Source organism: Lycorma delicatula, chromosome 13 (assembly GCF_047948215.1).
Source record: "Lycorma delicatula isolate Av1 chromosome 13, ASM4794821v1, whole genome shotgun sequence".
In the NCBI taxonomy this organism is placed as follows: domain Eukaryota; kingdom Metazoa; phylum Arthropoda; class Insecta; order Hemiptera; family Fulgoridae; genus Lycorma; species Lycorma delicatula.
The window spans coordinates 42,994,210-43,014,489 of NC_134467.1; the positions used below are offsets into that span (position 1 = coordinate 42,994,210).

At 29.0% G+C, this 20,280-nt stretch overlaps 1 protein-coding gene across 1 annotated transcript in view; it reads right to left on the reverse strand.

The window, feature by feature from the left end:
• Positions 1 to 3,527: 3,527 nt before the first annotated feature.
• The window catches only part of l(2)05287 (WD repeat-containing protein l(2)05287), a 50,311-nt gene continuing 33,558 nt past the window's right edge, over positions 3,528 to 20,280 (reverse strand). The window contains exons 12-15 of the mRNA XM_075381358.1: positions 18,184 to 18,350; positions 10,092 to 10,292; positions 8,101 to 8,180; positions 3,528 to 4,097 (exon numbers count right to left, since the gene is read on the reverse strand). Coding sequence (XP_075237473.1) covers positions 3,716 to 4,097; positions 8,101 to 8,180; positions 10,092 to 10,292; positions 18,184 to 18,350 — 830 coding nt within the window. The 3' untranslated portion in view covers positions 3,528 to 3,715. The remainder of the gene's footprint in view (positions 4,098 to 8,100; positions 8,181 to 10,091; positions 10,293 to 18,183; positions 18,351 to 20,280) is intronic.

Below are 20,280 nucleotides of genomic sequence, written 5' to 3' on the forward strand. Positions count from 1 at the left end.
TTCTACCGAACATTATACAACACTTCTCCATCTTTTGAAATCAGTTTTCAGAGAAACCTATGTTATGTCAGAGATCTGGGCACACTCATTGTACCAAGCCCTTAGGAAGTCATCATTGCTTGTAAAATGTCTCCTTTTCAGTCTGTTTTTCACCTGGGAGAACAGCATGAGAAGCTGACATGGAGCAAGGCTATAGGGGTATTCAAACAATTCCATTTTGATGGTGGCCAAATACTTGGAGCATTATCCGTGGTGAAGAAACCATGTTTCCATCCTTCAGTTTGGATGCAGCTTCCAAACTGCCACTTTAACATTTTTGGCAGGCATTCGTTGGTATACCATTTCCCTGTCATTGTCTTTGAGTTTCTGACATAACTTGCTATAAAAGTTGACTTGCACTAAAAAATATGGCATCATTATCTATTGTTTACTGATCTGGATTTTCAAACAGCCATGGGATATCCTGATCTTCGAAAACCAATACTTTTCTTAGCCTTGGTCGGGACGTCATAATAATACATCCAAGTTTCGTACCTGTCACAATACTGTTCAGAAAGGAAAATTTCCCATTTTGAAACTTTTTCAGCATTTCCTGACACCATGAAAACAACATACCATCTGATAGCGTAATGTTAAGTTATGCGGACCCAAAGAGTATAAAGCTTTTAACTTGAAGGTGATCTTGCAGAATAGCACAAACTGTTAGTTTATTAATGCACAAGGACACCTCAATTTGGTAGTAGGCCACACACCTACATGTCTTAAGCATTTTTTGTACTGCAGCAATGTTTTCCTCAGTCACAGACAAAGACAGTCATTTGACCTTGAAGCCAAAATTTACTCTTTTAAACTCTCAGCATCGCCTAATTATTGTTGTACGATGAGGATAAACCTCTCCAAGCAGAGGAATCATTTCCTCTAAACACTGAATGACACCAACATGCAAAATTTCCCAGTTTTCGACCATGATGACATCACTAACTCTTTTCACTAAAATAACTAAAAAGCAAATGACACTGAGACAGTAAATACAGCGGCTATAGTGTAGGTTGGGACCGTCTAAACACAACTAACTTGTAACTGTCTATGATGATCCATTCTGTCAAACTGCAAAACTTTCCTAGTGCCCTTTGTACATTTGTAAAAACTTATTAAAGAGTACTCTTAACAAAAACTGTAGACAATTGGATGATTAACTGAAACATCAACTTCAACAATATGTAAATTAAAAAATAAATGAGAATTTTAGTATTAAGAACATGAATCGAATCACAGTCTGCAACAAAACAGATGTTATAAAATACTTGTTTAAAAATAAGCATTAAATATGACTATCGTATTTACGATCACAGGCATTACTTTCTCATAAGAAAACACAAAAAAATTTATAGCCTAATTGTTAGTTTCCTGATTGAAATTTCAACTCAAAATCTTCTGGATAAAATGCAAAGATGCTACCATTTTACTATGATATATTTATGTATGAGAGCTGCAATTCAAAAATTATTTTTTAATGTATGTTTAGTTAAAATACAATATTTTATTTATTAAGTATAATAAAATGTTATATAAATAATTTATTAATTGTATGTATTATGATACTGAATATATATTTTTCGTTTTTTGTGTCTAATTAAAATGATGCATCACATCAGGTAAAAATTAAATAAATTTATTTTATTATACCTGTTAATAAAAAATATTTTTTTATTTACTTTTTAAAATGTGTAAAGCTTAATTTTTGTAGAGTTATTTATGTTTGTTACAAGTTATAAAAATTCTGTGGAAATAAAACATGACTTTAAACGAACACATACCACATTATATTAGATTATGTAATATTTCGTTGTTAAACAAAATATGGTAGCTCTTAAATAACTTTTCAACGGTAAAACATAAAAAAATGAAAATAGTGAATGTTGCTTTCTCAAAAACTATTTTTTTTTATATGCGACCACCAAATTCCTAAGCATTTTTATGAGAATAGTAGGGTTGTGACATCATTTTAAACATAAAAAACAAAAATTTTGGTGTAAAAAACTTAAGTCAATGACTTTATATTCTCCCAGTAAATCAAAGAAGTTCAAGCGAACCTTTTCCAACAGAAAGTGTAAGGCTACTCTTTTCTGGGACCGGAATGGAGTTCTCTTGGTGGAATTCATGGAACGTGGTACGACCGTCACTGGAGCCTCATACTGCGTGACTCTTCAACGTCTACGAAGGGCAATTCAGAATAAGCGGAGAGAAATTTTGTCACCGGGCATTGTCTTTCTCCACGACAATGCTCGGCCGCACACTGCAGCTGTAACAAAGAAGTTCCTGCAGCGCTTTCGTTGGGAAGTTTTTGATCACCCACCATACAGCCCGGACTTGGCTCAATATGATTTTCACCTCTTTGCTCACATGAAACTCTGGCTTGGAGGACAACATTTTGGCACAGACATCGAGCTGCAGACCAGCGTAGAAATATGGCTGAAAACACAGGTGGCTCCATTCTATGATGACGGTATTGGAAAGTTGGTACCACGCTATGACAAATGTCTAAATCAGATTGTTATGTAGAGAAATAGCGTAACTATGTAAGTACTTGTTACAAATAAAATGTTTTTTATTTTCACTGTGGTTTTAATTTCGTGACCGACCAGACCTTGAAAAAAAAATAACCCGCGTACATTCATTAGAAATATTTTATTTTTTCCATGTTAAAGTTACTTTTGAATTATGTTAATATAGATGAAATAATAAGTTGAGCGACAAAAAAAAGTTGTACATCTTTTCCATGTGCGTTGTGAAATCTACATTCTTGATTTCATTATTTCAGATGATAAAAAAATATTTTTTCTTATTTTATCCTTGTAAACTAATGTATTGTAAATTATAAGACTCATTTACGTCTCATTCCTTGAATTTATTTTTCTGAAGCACCAATTTGTGATTCAAACAGAAATGCTGTGAGGCCCAAATTTATGTCTCTTTTATTTTTTTTATAATAATTACACAATGTTAAGATAAAATTAAATTTTAGATAGAAAATATTTAAACCGAAAGTGAAAAAAAAAATTTATAGCAGTATAACATTGCTGTTTTGAGTAAAACAATATGAAATTTTTTTCAGATCCCTACTTGCTAATTTATCACTTTCAGACTATTATTTGTGTCCAAATATGTTTCTATATTTGGAAGCCAGAGAAGTGGCTTGCTGCGAAGAAATTTATGCAAAATGATGGAAATTATTGCTGAAACATTTATCTATTTTGAGGACTTTATAGTATAAAAATCGAGAAAAAAAACTTGAGCAAGTGTAATGCACTTGAAAAAAACTTTTTCCCAAAATCTGTCTTTATTTTTGTATGAACTTATCAAACACAATTGTGTAAGTTAACTGTCTATATTTGCTACAGACGTTTTTTTAATAACTTTTGCATTTTGGTGAAAACCAAGATTTTGCACTGGAAGACATTCTGGCACGGGAAGAACAAATAGTTTCACGTCAAAAATAATAAAACCCTAAGTAAAAAGAAAATAAATTAAAAACAACTTTTTATTAATAAAATATAAATAATAAACCAAACACTATACATTATTATAAATACAATATAAAATATTTAATAGTAAATTAAATATTTAATTGTATTTCTTAAAAATATCTAATAGTATTTATTTAAAATTATCAATAAATTAAATAGATATTTTAAAAAATTTATAATTAGAAAACCTATTCATTTTTAAAAAGATTCAATAAACCCAAATCTGCAGCTTCATCTATTACAAAACCTTCTTTATGTTTTATCTCCTCAGATTTTGATCTCTTTCGTTTTCTTTTTGTTTTATTTTTTCTAATTTTAATGGGAGATTTATTATTATCATTACTGGTGTTTTTTCTATTAAGATTTTTAACGTAATTTTTTTTCTTCTTTTTACTATTTTTATCAAAACTACTATTTATTTTACTGATATTATAATTAGTGCTTAAATTACCATAATCTTTATCATCAATATGTGTATTTTTTAAATGATCATCACTAATTTTATTATCGCTAATGATTTTTTTATTTCTCTTCTTCTTTTTCTTTTTTTTAACGTTCATTTTATTCGATCTGAAAATAAATTAACAAATTTAAAAATGCATGAAAATAAAATATAACAATAAGAATGTAAATACTTTAAATGAAGTGCTGTTCTTAACATTCCCCCTCCAAAAAAAAAGGCTGATATATTTTGTGCTGTTGTTTAGACATATAAATGTGTTGTTACATCAAAAATATTATAAGCATATCTTTCCATATATTCAATAAATATTAATAAAAAAGTTTTAAAATAAACTATAAGATAAAAAGATGTTTCAATTACACTGATAAAACAAAAAAAAATTTTAAATATTTCTCTAAGAGTGATACCATTCCTTAAATTGCTTTTTTTGTACATTACAGATCTGCAAATACAATTTTTCTATCACCCTTAGTTTTAAATAAAATACGCTTAAAAAAATTAAGGGAAAATATAGCGAAAATCTGTAAAATTTATAATTTTGCATGGCAATACCTGTGTTAGAATCATTTCGCTGATGTTTTTCTTTTATAAACAGCCTCAGGCACATCCTGAATTAATGTCCAACAGTAATCGGCTAGCATGTTAGTATTCAATTTCCCTTTCCATCACCAAAATGTCTTGGTGGAAACATTCACCTTGTTCGTCACTTACGTCTCTGAGGTTATCCGGGAAAAAATCGAGATAAGAGTGGAGGAAATGTAAATTTCAAAGACATATTATATCCCATAGCTTGGTATGAAGTAAGAAGTTGATTAACAATATCGTGGTATTGTTGGATATTTGTTTGCAGAAAAAAGTTTTTGCAAATGTCTTTAAATGAAGCCCAAGCTGCATTTTCTAGATTATTTAACATAAAGTTAAATACATCATCTTTGACCAATTATCATCTGGGGACCAACAAATATTCTTTCTTTAATTTTTCCTTCACTTACATTCGGAAATTTCTGTCTGATGTACAAAATCTGAGACCCTATCCTTCTTCATTGCTTTTACAAAATTTTTTATTAGTCCAAGCTTGATATGGAGAAAGGGTCAAAATAATTTTTTGGGTTCAACTAAGGGCGTACGAATAATATTTTTCCCATTTGGAGTAAAGTTGTCTTGTTTCTTCCACTCTTTGGTAACATAATGTTTATCCCTAGCTTGGCTGTCCCATTCGCAACGAAAACACATGTAGTTAGTAGAGCCTAATTTCATGCCTAACAAAATAGTTATAACTTTCAAATCACCACATATGTTCCAACTATGTTTTTTATAATTTATTTTTTCAAGAACGTCCTTCATCACATCATATGTCTCTTTCAAATTAATACCGTAAGCGATTGGTATTGAAGGATATTTATTACCGTTGTATAGTAGAGCCACTTTTAAACTATACTTGGACAAATCTATGAAAAGGTGCCAGTGCTCCGGTTTATGAACTTGTCCTAAAGTGCAACATAAACTCATGAATATTTGTGCAATAAACCAAATTATTCTCATCAATAAAGTACTGAGAAAGTTCTTTCTGTCAGCCATCCTCTTAAATATACAGAACAATTAGTGCATATTACATGAGGAGACCATGTCTTATCCTGATCATCAATTTTACACTGAAAGTACAAATGATAAGCTTTTTTTTTAATTAAAGGTTTAATGTTTTTTCTATTTTATTTTACGGTAAACTCACCACATACATAACAAAAGGCATCCGCATCATTTACAAAATTTCGAGGCATTATGACACTGCACTGCTAACAAACTTAAGACAGCAATAATACTGAACAAAATTAATTCATTCCTAAATTCAGTGCTTAATACAAACATCACAGCTGTGTTTTCAGCTACATGTTTTGACCTGCACAGACATGATTAAACTTGTCCATGAAGGCTCACTCTTCAGTATTAGTTATGATGTCATAACGTGTGACTATGATATGATTTAATTCTTTGTCTAATATTATTTATTTATAGCTTACAAATTATATTAACAAAGTTAAACATTTTTTTCAAAAAATTTTTTTCACCCTAACAAAGATCCTGACTTTTTGTATTAAAATTGAAAAAAAAAAAAGATGTTATCCCTAAACTTAAAATAACAGCTTTTATAAGTAAATTTTTATATAGTTAGTCTGTTTGAAGTTTTAATAACTTTAAGACACCTTAAATGAATTTTCTTCAAACTTTGTAAGAAAATGACATAAAAAATTTTCTTACAGAAGTTGAAACCCTTTTTATCAGGATAAGAAATTGCCAAGATTTTTTTTAAAAATATTCCACCCTCACCACCAAAAAAGTGACAAATTTGTTTTTTTCTTTTTTTGGCTATTTCTTGCTTCAGAAAAGGAGTTAATGGAAGATTTTTACATTAATATTTTCGACATTAATTTAAATGACTATAAAAATTTTCCCTCATTCCAGTCCTGTAGTCTATGGCAACAAAAAACTGTTTTGAAGTTTTTTTGAAACTCATTGTATAAAATACCGTTGTGTTTAAAATGTGAAAGTATTGATTATTTCATTATTCCTAAATGTCTAGTTCTAATTTTTACCCCCTTCCTAAAAAAAGATCATATTAGAATTTATTTTAAATTATGGGGGTGAATCTTTTTATTTTTTCAATATTTATAAAAAATATATAATTTTAATTTAGTATTGCTAATTTGGGGCTACTTTTTAACATTAATTTTATCCAATTACTTCCTCTGGAGTAAGGGAGCCCGAAAAATCAAACTTCTTTTTGCAATTCTAAAATATCAATCCCTAAAACTTATTTTTGTAATCATAAAAGTCACAGAAAGCCCCCTTTAATGCAGGGCTCCTGATTTTTAAAAAAAGTTAAAAAATCATTTTTTGGGATTAAGATTTTAATTTATTTAATACTAATTTTAAAGCATATTAGAGTCACATTGATGTTCTTGCGCTTGAGCATTAATAATGCTATTTCGCAAAGAAGTTGGGTCAACTAACTTCTGCTAGAACTAGAAAGTCTGAGAATTATGAATTTCAACTGTGGCAGACTAGATGGGATGTAACAGCTGATGGACATTACACACATGGTCTTTTCCCTATGTGAGGAGTCTCCAGAGCGCCTCAAAGTGACTCCTAACAAGTATATAACTCAGTTTCTTTTGGGCCATGCTACTTTTAGGGATAGATAGATAGCCAATTCGGGTCTGTGTCCATATGTCTGTCATCGGTATGAAGAAAAACGATTAGAGGTAGTGAGACAGCTCGGGGATATGGGTCTATTTTAGATTTAAATTTTAACTGGAAAAGCCAAACTGAATGGTCAATTGTGGAGAACTTCACGAAATATTTGGTTCTTCAGTGAGTTGTAGAAGGATGGGGAGTTCAAGTTAGCAGGGTGGTTAGGGACCACTTGGGAGTTCTCTTATCATCAAGATAGGCGCTCCATAATTTTGTTTTTGTGATGTTCATTTTATTTTGTTGATAGAGCTTTAGCTCAAAATTTAAATATTTTATTTCTACTCAGTTCTGTTTGTTTAAGTAGTTAGTTTTTTGTTTTGTTTTGTATTTATTGATAGAACGTTATTACACCGATGGAAATGTCATTCGTGGCATTTACATCAGTGACATCTTGATGGAGACCAAGCTGTTGTTAAGTGAGAAATGTTATTCACTCAGTGGTTTCAGATGACCTCTGGTAAAGTCCATCAGGGCTACGTCTGGAGTGGATGGCGTGGTGACTAGAATCACCTCAAGGCAGGATCTTCCCCTTCGGGGACAGGAGTAACAAAATAGTATTTGTCAATAAAAAAATAAACTAGAAAATATTACCAAATTTAAAATTTACTAATGTTAAAAAGTAGATTTTTTCAATTATTTTTATTTTTTATAAGGTTATGTATGATTTTTAGAATATTAAACAATTTTTATTGATAAAAAATTTATTAATCAAATTAAAGATGGGCAATCATTTTGGTTATCACTTGTTATAATACATTAACTGTAATAAATCTCACCTCTCCTATTAACTGCTATAAATTAAAAATTTATTTTAAATTACGCAAAAAAAAAAATATAGTAATCATAAAAAAAGATACTTACGATTGAGTGATGAATGATGTCAAAAAATCATTACAAAAGTTACTAATTCCAGGTGTGGTATGTATTTGTACTGATAGTAACTGTAAAATGCATAAAACAAATAATGATTACATATTAATAATGTACCTTCTTTTCAATATATCTGCTGGATTACTCCAGCAGAATCCAGATAAGTGTAAAACAATGGGACTGACATGCACAAAGCATTGCATTACAAACTGGTCATATAGGTACTTAAGCTGATGGAAATACAGTTGATTTCCAATTAACAGATAAAAATTAAAAAAATGAAAACTGGTAAAGCATGTGCTACATATGTGGTTATATTTCAAGCGAAGAGCACATTTGTTCCTCGGTTTATTGGAACAGATTAATGTACTGCAATATCTGTACAATAAATTGACAGGTAGCAAAAAAATGGCTTTATCTAAAAAAAAAAATGGAAGATTTTATTTTTACTGCTTAAAGAATCAATTGTATTAGTAAGAATTTTTATATGGGCTATTTCTCAATATCCTTATCAAGAGCTGCAAACCCAAGTCAGTATATAAAATTGTACTTAAAATTTTTTCATATAATTAATTTTTTTTCTTTAAATAAGCTTTTTACAAAGAATTTTCACATATATCCTACTTTTAACATTTATGAACTCAATAATCTTTATATTACATAAAACAGGGAATTGAATAGTAGATAAATTAAATAATTATGGCTTATGTCACTAAAATAAAAACTTTTCATCTTCAACTATAAAAGATAATAAGAAAGGAACTTTTTGAACACACTATATATTGTTTATATTCAGAAAAATAAACTTACAATAGAAAAACGTGTATAAGTGTAACAAGTACGAACAAATATTTTACTTAAAGAAAATTGTTTTTTCCAAAAAAATTAACTAGGTACAATAGAGTTTTCTGAATTAGCAAATGAAAAAAGGAATTTCAGAATGGTGGGGGGGGGGGGATGTGTATATCGCTTAACAGTGAATGTGATAAAAGAAAATAATTTAGAAAATAGTAACTTTATAAAATCTGCTTCATAATGAGGCTGAATTTGTCAATATTATCACATATTAATTTTTACTGTGGTAAATAACAACATGGTAATACCTTTAAAAACAAGATACAAGGATCCCCTATCATGGTAATGCCTGTATTATATGCTTATAAAACTTAGAAATCACAACTTAGTATATAAAATGAAATATTTAGATAAAAGATATGTTCCTAAAATCAAATCTTTAACGAAATCAGGAGTTTCATCATTCCATTTTCTGGCATTCAAACGGTTACATATTTTAATAATGTTATCTATTAGAATATCTTTCAAATTCAGATAGTAATTTCACAGTGATAATCAAAAACAGATTTGAGATGTAATATACTGCTCGATGTTGAATTCAATTCTGAGCCGAGCATATATATTGTTCTTCATGTCTTTGAGAATGTTTTGGCATAGATTGTCTATGATAATAAATTCTATAGTCCTAGAGTTCTTCCTATCAGTGACTTCACCGACTTCTGTTGTGAAGATAGTAATATCAAATTGAAAGTTATTATATCAATTATGTGTATGACTTACCCTGATGGAACTTCTTAGTTCAGGATATAAAAATCTATAATGTTATTTGCTTGCATGAGAATGAGTTCATGGTGGGTCGCCACCAGATTAGACAGCGACATTAAATTTAGTAAAACAGATAATATCTGTCTGAAGAAGTCCATACTGACACAGAAAATATCTATCGATACAGAAAACAACATTAAATTTAGTAACAGAAGTTCTAGGTTATTTATTTATTGCTTTTTTATTTATGATTTATGAAGCAGGAGACTGGTGAGGTTTGAACTATGGCAAACGTTCCAAGAGTCATAAGAAAGCTACAGATAAAATTTTGTAATGATTAGTTCAGATTTCATAATTATTACGAACAAATGAAAAAGACGTCTCTTTATATAGTAGCAAGATAAAAAAAACAAACAGTTTACCTTTCTAATAGCCTTTTCGGAGCCTAATCCAATTAATGATTTTTTAAATGAAGATTTATCAGAATCTTTATCTTCCATTATTTTCATCTGTTTTGCTTTCAACATAGAAAATGGTGTTTTTATTATGTCCTCTTCATTGGTATTAAATTCCTTTAACTGGTTTTTGTTTATATTATCTTCTAATTCTACAGAGAATAATTCCTGAAAAAGTAAATTATATGCAATTCATTACATATAGAAAATTGTTGAGTAATTGTCATATTGACATCACACACATAGTATTTTTATGGATGAATAGATACAGATGAGGTAAAAATGATTAAAATGTGAGACCAGTTCAATTTCAAAAAGGGTAGGAATGAAATTTTAGTTTTCAGATAATAAAAGGGTAGAGATGAAGAAAAATAAAAATATATTTGTGATAAATTTTGAGTAAACAGAAGATGACATATATTGAAACAAACTGTTTAAACTGAGAGAAGCCTCAGTATAATGACACTGCCTGTTTCCACGGGGAACAGTTAGGAATTTGACTTTACATGTATATAAAAATACAACAGTAAGGAATGGGTAGTAATAATTCCAAGTCCCTCAGGAAGTGAAAAAATAACCTTAACAGGCTATAAATGCATAAGATTGTAAGTCTTCTTAAAGGGGAATGTAGTCTTATGTGTGTAATAAGTTTGTACACAAAAAGTAAGCAATATTCCACTGAAATAAATTATATAATAACTAAAAGCTATTTATTTGGCATTTAGATTTAAACAATTATTATGTAAGGTAGTTAGCATATATATATATATATATATTTCATAATTATGGAAATCCACTGCTAGTTATGTTAGCAACTCAAAGATAGCTTCTTTGCTCTCTTCATAACTTCTAAAATGATAGAAATATAAAAAAAAAATCATAATCATACACAGGATGTATGATTAGGGATTATGATGGTTGCCCAAGTACTTTTCAATCTAATTTTCAAACCGGTTAGCCAAACAAACAAAAAAAAAATATAATGGACAATAGGGTGTTTCTGTGCAACATAGTATGAAGATAACATGTAAGAGGTCCTAGAAAAAAGTTGCCATCATTTTTTGTGGGTCCAGTTTCCTTTGTAGATTTTGAATAAGCTTCCAAATAATTATGCTACATTGACTAGTGATTACTTTCAGTAGTTTTATAACAGTTCAATATTTTGTCATCATTAACACAATTATTTTAAGAAATTTGTTGCCTTTTCATCTATATATATATATAAGGCAATGTTCCTATTTGTGTCTGCTACAGACCAAAAAACTAATGGGCTGAATTTACACACGGTTTTTTGAAAAATAGTTTGCGTTGTTCGGAGAAGGTATTTAAAGCTATCTGACCAGTAGAAAGAAAGTTAGGAGTATTTTGAACAGCCTACTGTGTTTAGAGAGTAGTTTGAATTAAATCCAATAGGTAGTGCTGTTTTTTAACAATTGGATTTATTTACATTTTGACTTTTATGAAGTGAAATGTTAAATTTTGTGAAGTTCCATAACATTCAGATCTTTAATGTTTTATCAAACTTTCAATTGTGTTCATTTAATCTAGATATATAAAAATAAAAATCACACGGTGTACGATTAGGAATGTATGATGATGGTTGCCCATATACTTCTCAATCTAATTTTCAAGCCGGTTAGCAAAAAAAACAAAAAAAAAACTTGACAATGACAATAGGGTGTTTCTGTTCAACGTAGCATGTGTTTCTGTTCAAGGTAGCATGTGTTTCTGTTCAACATGTAAGACGATATATATATATATATATCTATACACTCAAATCTAGGAATAGCAAAGCACTGCCGGGTCAGCTAGTTAAATAAATCAAGAGATGTCAAAGCAATTTCAGTCTGTTCCTTTCTTTGTTCATGCAGTAGTTTTGGGAATATATATACACCCAGTACATATATGTACACCCAGTATATATATTCCCAAAGTCTCCCAGGACTTTTATAATCTATTCTACTCGTGAAAATAATGGAAAAAATTCATGTCCTAAAATGCTTTGTTTGCGAGTTATGGCTAGTGAAAGATTTCACTTGGATTTCAGCTACACTGTTGAGATGAGGTTGTACTTAACTTTTTAGGATGTTAATTACAGGGCAGAATTAGTGATTTCTTACGGTTTTTGACCTGCAAAATCGAATAGAATAGGTCTCAGAGCCATAGTTTTTGAGAAAACTATGGAATAGTTTTTTGAGAAATCTGGAGTGAAAACCAATAAATTGAGGTAAAAGGTCCTATGTTTTTTATGTTTTGATGAGAAACAACTTTGTTAATTAGGTAATAAACACATAGAACTTAAAAAAAAAACTTGCAAAGAATCTAATTCTGAACAAAATGGTGTTAAGATAAATTGAATAGAAAGAAGAAAGGTTAGAAAAATTCAGATTTTATTGAGAAACAGTACTTATTTAATGCAATCAAACATTTTGTGAATCACGTTTTAACTTCTAATGACAAACTGAATGATTTTCCTTCTCTTTAATATTTCTATAATTTTTAGTAATTGTTAAATATCTACTCAGTCACTTCTGTCCTCATTTATATATCTTTATTATTCTTCAATGTTTTAATCATAAATTGATGTTAACTCTTAAAACTGGACTCTTGTCCTCAAGAAGTACATAATTTTCCAAACTATTGTTAAATCACAAAAATTATTATTTCATCATAAATTATTGCACCGCAGTTTTAAATTAGGAAACTACAGTTACTCTTGACTGTTTTAGTGCAATTAGAACTTATGGGTACAAACTGTTGTAGGTCAACAGAAATATTTATATAATTCATAAGCTATGTCTAATTTGTAACTCTGTTGTGTATTGTAAATGATATTGTATTGTTTGTCTTAAAAAGTGTATTGTTGGTTTGGAAAATAAATTATTATTATATTATATTAAAAACCAAATTCTTTTTTGGTGATGTGAAAAACTTGTAAAAACAAAATCCACTGTTAAAAAATAAAAAAATTGCAAAATAAAAATTACTAAGATAATAATGTTTTTATTAATGACAGAAATACAATAAGTTATTTGAAAAAATGGTAATTTCAAAGTTGGCAATAAAATAATAATAGCTGATCAACAATGCTCAATACTGTATTAGTGTTCAAATCATTCTGTAAGGTACATTTAAGTATATTGGGTACTGTGAACTGTGCTGTCATTAGTGAAAGTTTTCTATGAATTTTAGTTTGAATGTGAACGGTTTGCCATTGAAGTAATGCAATACTTATATATAACAAAGGAATACTCTGATATGGTATTCATTTTGGGTGTGTAATGGTAATGCTACAGCTACTGCAGTAGATTATGAAATACCTTTTCCGAATCGCAGGATTCCACATCCCAGAACAATTAGCATGATTTTTTACAATCTTTGGGAAAAAGGTTTACTACATAGTATTCGTACCAGGTACGAATGATCTATCCAACACAATGCTGTTACTGACAAGATTATTATCAATGCAGTTTAGCGCAGTCCACATACATTATATCTTTCCAAGTGAATTTAAGTTTTGCATTCAATGGTTTGGGGGACATTTAAACAAGTTTTATCCTTATCATAAAACAGCCGGTTTAACATCTACACCCAGGAAACGATCTGCTTTAAAACCCAATTAATTGGTTTATATCCCCACATTTCTCAAAAATGACTACAGTTAAGGTTCTGGGATCTATTTTATTTGATTTTTCTGGTCAAAAACCATAATAAATCACTGATTCTGCCCCTTAATTAATGTACTAAAAACTTCAGTTTGACCTAATTTCACCAGGGTAGCTGAAATCTGAATGAAATCTTTCACTAGCTATAACTCGCAAACAAAGCATTTTAGAACATATGTTTATATGAAAGTTTTCCATTATTTTTACGCGTAGAATAGGTTATGAAAGTCTTGGGAGAATTTCATGACACACTCTGTGTATATATACATAATTTTTTTTCAACAAAATTTTTTCTTTAATCTTTAAGTCTGAGGAAATGAGCTGACTAAGTAATTCATCAAAAGTAAAATATATCTTTAAATATTTCACTTTTGTTTTCATCATCATGCGAGATGTTCATCCAAAATAAACTTCAATCTTAATAAAATTTCAATGAGGATTTGAATGAGCTGGTACAAAATCCTGACCTATTAAAGGAGTACAAAAAATACTTTACTGAAGAAAAACATAAATCATAAACTTATGACAAAGAAAAGGTTAAAGGAAAAAAAAATAGTGAACAGGCATCTCTGCAAAGTTAATTACAAAAGTGGTTGAAAAGCTTTTTTCAGCATATATCTTTTTATCCTTTTATTTTCTAATACGTAAATAACAAAATTAAAGATACAAATTTACATAGTAATACGATTTAAATAGAACTTAAATAAATAAATAATTTTCTCCAATCAGTACATAATAACCTCTTATATACATAAAATATCAGTAGAAACTAGATATGCTATTTTATAGTTACAAAAAAGCAACTATCCCAGTATTGCTTAGAAATGAAAGGAAAGTTAGCAATATAGAAGCTATTAATAGAAATTGTTTGTACAAATTTAATGAAAATGTAGAAAAGTCCAGGTTTTTAAAAAAAATATTATTATTTAAAAACTCATGAACATGTTTCGTAAAAGAAAATCTTTTTATTTTATTATGAATAAATTATTGTTGGGAAATTCTTTTAAATAGAATAATAATTGTTAAAATGTCAACAGAATCTATAATTTCACATATAATAAATTACTGCGCTGTTATACAAATACAGTTCAGAAGTGGATTTCTTTTATTTAATATAAACGAAGGTAGAACATATATTTGTAAACATAAAAGCATGTAGAAGTTAGACATATTACTCTTAGATTAATTGAACTTAACCTAAGTTAGAACATAGATTAATTGTGCTAAACAATCTGCTTTTTGCAAATCTTTGTTTTAGGATCCAACTAGTATTTTTTTTTTGTCTTCAGTCATTTCACTGGTTTGATGCAGCTCTCCAAGATTCCCTATCTAGTGCTAGTCGTTTCATTTCAGTGTACCCTCTACATCCTACATCCCCAACAATCTGCTTTACGTATTCCAAACGTGGCCTGCCTACAAAATTTTTTCCTTCTACCTGTCCTTCCAATATTAAAGCGACTATTCCAGGATGCCTTAGTATGTGGCCTATAAGTCTGTCTCTTCTTTTAACTATATTTTTACAAATGCTTCTTTCTTCATCTATTTGCCGCAATACCTCTTCATTTGTCACTTTATCCACCCATCTGATTTTTAACATTCTCCTATAGCACCGCATTTCAAAAGCTTCTAATCTTTTCTTCTCATTTATTCCGATTGTCCAAGTTTCACTTCCATATAAAGCGACATTCCAAACATACACTTTCAAAAATCTTTTCCTGACATTTAAATTAATTTTTAATGTAAACAAATTATATTTCTTACTGAAGGCTCGTTTCGCTTGTGCTATTCGGCATTTTATATCGCTCCTGCTTCGTCTATCTTTAGTAATTCTAGTTCCCAAATAACAAAATTCTTCTACCTCCATAATCTTTTCTCCTCCTATTTTCACATTCAGTGGTCCATCTTTGTTATTTCTACTACATTTCATTACTTTTGTTTTGTTCTTGTTTATTTTCGTGCGATAATTCTTGCGTAGGACTTCATCTATGCCGTTCATCGTTTCTTCTAAATCCTTTTTACTCTCGGCTAGAATTATTATATCATCAGCAAATCGTAGCATCTTTATCTTTTCACCTTGTACTGTTACTCCGAATCTAAATTGTTCTTTAACATCATTAACTGCTAGTTCCATGTAAAGATTAAAAAGTAACGGAGATAGGGAACATCCTTGTCGGACTCCCTTTCTTATTACGGCTTCTTTCTTATGTTCTTCAATTATTACTGTTGCTGTTTGGTTCCTGTACATGTTAGTAATTGTTCTTCTATCTCTGTATTTGAACCCTAATTTTTTTAAAATGCTGAACATTTTATTCCAGTCTACGTTATCGAATGCCTTTTCTAGGTCTATAAACACCAAGTATGTCGGTTTGTTTTTCTTTAATCTTCCTTCTACTATTAATCTGAGGCCTAAAATTGCTCCCTTTGTCCCTATACTTTTCCTGAAACCAAATTGGTCTTCTCCTAACACTTCCTCCACTCTCCTCTCAATTCTTCTGTATAGAATTCTAGTTAAGATTTTTGATGCACGACTAGTTAAACTAATTGTTCTGTATTCTTTACATTTATCTGCCCCTGCTTTCTTTGGTATCATGACTATAACACTTTTTTTGAAGTCTGACGGAAATTCCCCTTTTTCATAAATATTACACACCAGTTTGTATAATCTATCAATCGCTTCCTCACCTGCACTGCGCAGTAATTCTATCGCTATTCCGTCTATTCCAGGAGCCTTTCTGCCATTTAAATCTTTTAATGCTCTCTTAAATTCAGATCTCAGTATTGTTTCTCCCATTTCATCCTCCTCAACTTCCTCTTCTTCCTCTATAACACCATTGTCTAATTCATTTCCTCCGTATAACTCTTCAATATATTCCACCCATCTATCGACTTTACCTTTCGTCTTATATATTGGTGTACCATCTTTGTTTAACACATTATTAGATTTTAATTTATGTACCCCAAAATTTTCCTTAACTTTCCTGTATGCTCCGTCTATTTTACCAATGTTCATTTCTCTTTCCACTTCTGAACACTTTTCTTTAATCCACTCTTCTTTCACCAGTTTGCACTTCCTGTTTATAGTATATCTATAACTTGTATCTATATATCTATAGTATATCCCAACTAGTATATCTAGGTCAAAAAATATACATGTATGAGTGTATGTACATGTGTTTGTCACACTGCTTTTGGTCTTATATCTCAGGATTGACTACCAATTTTCTTCAAATTTGGCTCAAATATTTCTATACATGGGGAATGGATCATACTAATATTTTTTTCAAAATTTGTTAAGGGGGTGGGAGATCACAAAAAAAAACCAATTTTGTTTTTCTTCAGTGGCATTTAAAAGAAAACTTTATTACAGTAAATTTGTTACCTGCAATGCAAGTATAAATAATACTAATTCTTTTTTTTTTTAATTTATATTCAATATGAGCTATCAAGAAATGTCAACAATTTAAAAAAAATATATAAACCCTGGATCTAAAATGAAGAAATGTTTTTTGAAAATTTTGTTTTTTTATTTAACCCTTTATTGAGGGAAGTGTTAGATTTACAGAAAACTTTACTTAAGCAAATTTGTAAAGCTTAATCTACATATGAATGTTTTGGAAAACTTATTCTTAAAATTTATTCCTCACCTCTAAAAAAACATACATTCTGTTTTATCTCCAACTCTTTTTAATTTTTATTATTAATAGCTAAAAATGTCATGCTGTACTTTGCCAGCTTTTTTGAATACTTGAAAGTTGTTTTGACTTTTTTGAAGTCTTTATAAGATTATATTTCAGGCAAGAATTTAAGCACAGTTCTATTAATTAAACAAGTTTTCATAGAATGATCTGGATCAACAGTCATTTCAGTTAATATCTCTATTTTCTAGGGTTTTTTTATAATATTAAATAAGTATTTACTGCATGAATAAAAAAGCTAAAAAAATACTGTCAAAATATTGCCTCCTAGCTTTATAAATCTTGTACTAAGCATTTTCTATTGATATAAAGGTAGCTTGGAGCTAATTTCATCGACTGCTGAATTCCATATTATTTGATTTGTAAGTATCTAAGTTTATCATTGACAATATATTGTAAAGAAAAAAGAATTTAGAAAATTAGCAGCAAGGATGACCATTTGGGTTATTAACACATGTGAAAGTGAATACGTATGATTTTATTTTTCTTGTCATCTTCATTTTCACCAATCCCATCTTAGTTTTCATCTTGTGTAACCTTATCATATTTAAAAATAACAAATTACATTACATATATTAATTTTTTAAATGATATATGATACAAAAAAGTTAAGTTTGAAATAATCCAACATTTTTTTCTAAGATTAATTTAATTTTCATGCAGCATCTGTTACAGAAAACAATATTATAAATAACTTACTTGTGAAGATGTAATAAAATATAACTGAGAATGATGCATCCAACTAGGCATACCAGTAATCGGTTTACTATGTGGTAAAAATATAGCAGATAATATTTTACTATTATCTTTACAAATATTTTTTCTCTCATAGAATGGCTGTGGATTTGATGGTTTAAATACAAACACTAAAATAAAACACAAAAAAAAAACAATAATAAAAATTAAATCATAATTACAATGGAAATATCATTATTAATAATGTTAATTACAGATCAGACAAAATGAAACAAATTGTTCTATTTGTTTAGGATTAAAAAGTATTATTTATTTATTAACAAAACATTACATCATAACGTTAAATGTAATAACATCAGAATGTTGGAAGATTTTACAAAAAAAAAATATTGCTGAAATGTTGAGAAAGAATTACTTAATTTGGAAAAGAATTAGTTAACTATATTATCTGTATTTATAAAATTCATTGCTTACACTATCCCTACATTCAAAGACGCCCCTCAATTTGGTCAAATAAAACAAATTAAAAAGACATTTCCTAAACATAAATAAGTCTTATATTCATCATTGTGACAAACAAAACAAAACGATATCCTGAAAATTTTGATTGAATTTGTCTGCGTTGATGTTAAATTGGTGTCATATGAACTCACATAAATAATCTAGCATAGACCTTGATGTGCCACATTCCTTGCGATTCTGTTTTTTTTTTTGCTGCTGCCTATAAACTTTTCTATGTTTGAATGAACCTCTGTAATTAGATCTTTAAAGTTAATCAAATAATTAACAGTCTGATTTGTAAAATTATAACTTTGTAGATTAGCTATGTCATCGTAACTCTTTCAACAATCAGAAATTATGTTCATCTAATATACTCCTTTGTAAAACTTCGTCACAAGTCATTTGTTTGATATGCATGAAATATTCTTCACATTGTATTTTCACTTTGAAAAAATTGATTTAACAACTTCTACCAACTGTTACTGAATTATGGAGTAATTTATCTGCACTCACTTCTGTTACAAAATTTTTCTACTAACCTATTGCAGCGGCAATATCCATATCAAATTCTTCGATACAAAACTTGGCATATTCCTTACTCCATAGAAATAAAAAACAACTTCCAATTTCAGTTTGCTGGATTGCAGTTAAGTATTGCCGTCAGAATTGTTACAACTCACCTTTGCACAACACCAATTATTTATTTTCCCTGTCACTTGACTCTATGAAAAATCTAGGACAATGTAAAATCCATTTGGCTAGTAAAAAAATGAACAGCATGTTGTTTATCTGGTAGCTAACGGATTAAGCCAAGCAAAACAATGTCATATGAAAATAACGTATAGTACGGGAAAAACACACAGTGTAGAATGAAATAATTGACTGCATCAACTAGTACACAGCCAGCGATATAATTATAAGATAAGACAGATAAATATAATTACTACAACAACAGATAAGATAAACATCTAAAAATAATTTACATAACAATATTAGTAATTCAGAAACTGAAAATTAAGGAATATGCTCGCTTTTGAAATAGTTCCTTAAAATCAGAATTAATAACTGTTGAAGAATGAAAAATGTCATTGTAGGACAAAAATTTTAAGAAAAAAACAAAAGAAATAAGTCATGTGAAAAATTTGAATCAAGTAAGCTTGCTGAAAAAGAGAATAAATATGAAAAATCTGAATAAAAATTATGTAAATTAAGCTGGAAAATTGAGAAATAATAAGCTTTTTTGATAAAAACAATAAAAAAATTAATTGGAAAAGTTGTGCAAAGATATTTTCGTTTTTATTTTGAAAAATAAAAAAGCATTAAAAATGAAGAAAAAAATGATTAAATATATATTTAAATTCATGAATGAAAAAGTATATAACATAGAACGTAGTACAAATTCTAGAATTAATAAATACACTGAAAAAAGATTATATCGAAACAGACTTGTGTATATTTATATGGATGGTTGGTGAATGTAACAAGCTAGGCAGTGAAACACTAATAAATAAAGATTGAATGAAGATACAATAGAAATTTGTAGCAGAATCCAAAAAAAAAACTCCAGAGTGGCAAAACTGAAAACTACATTCAAAAACC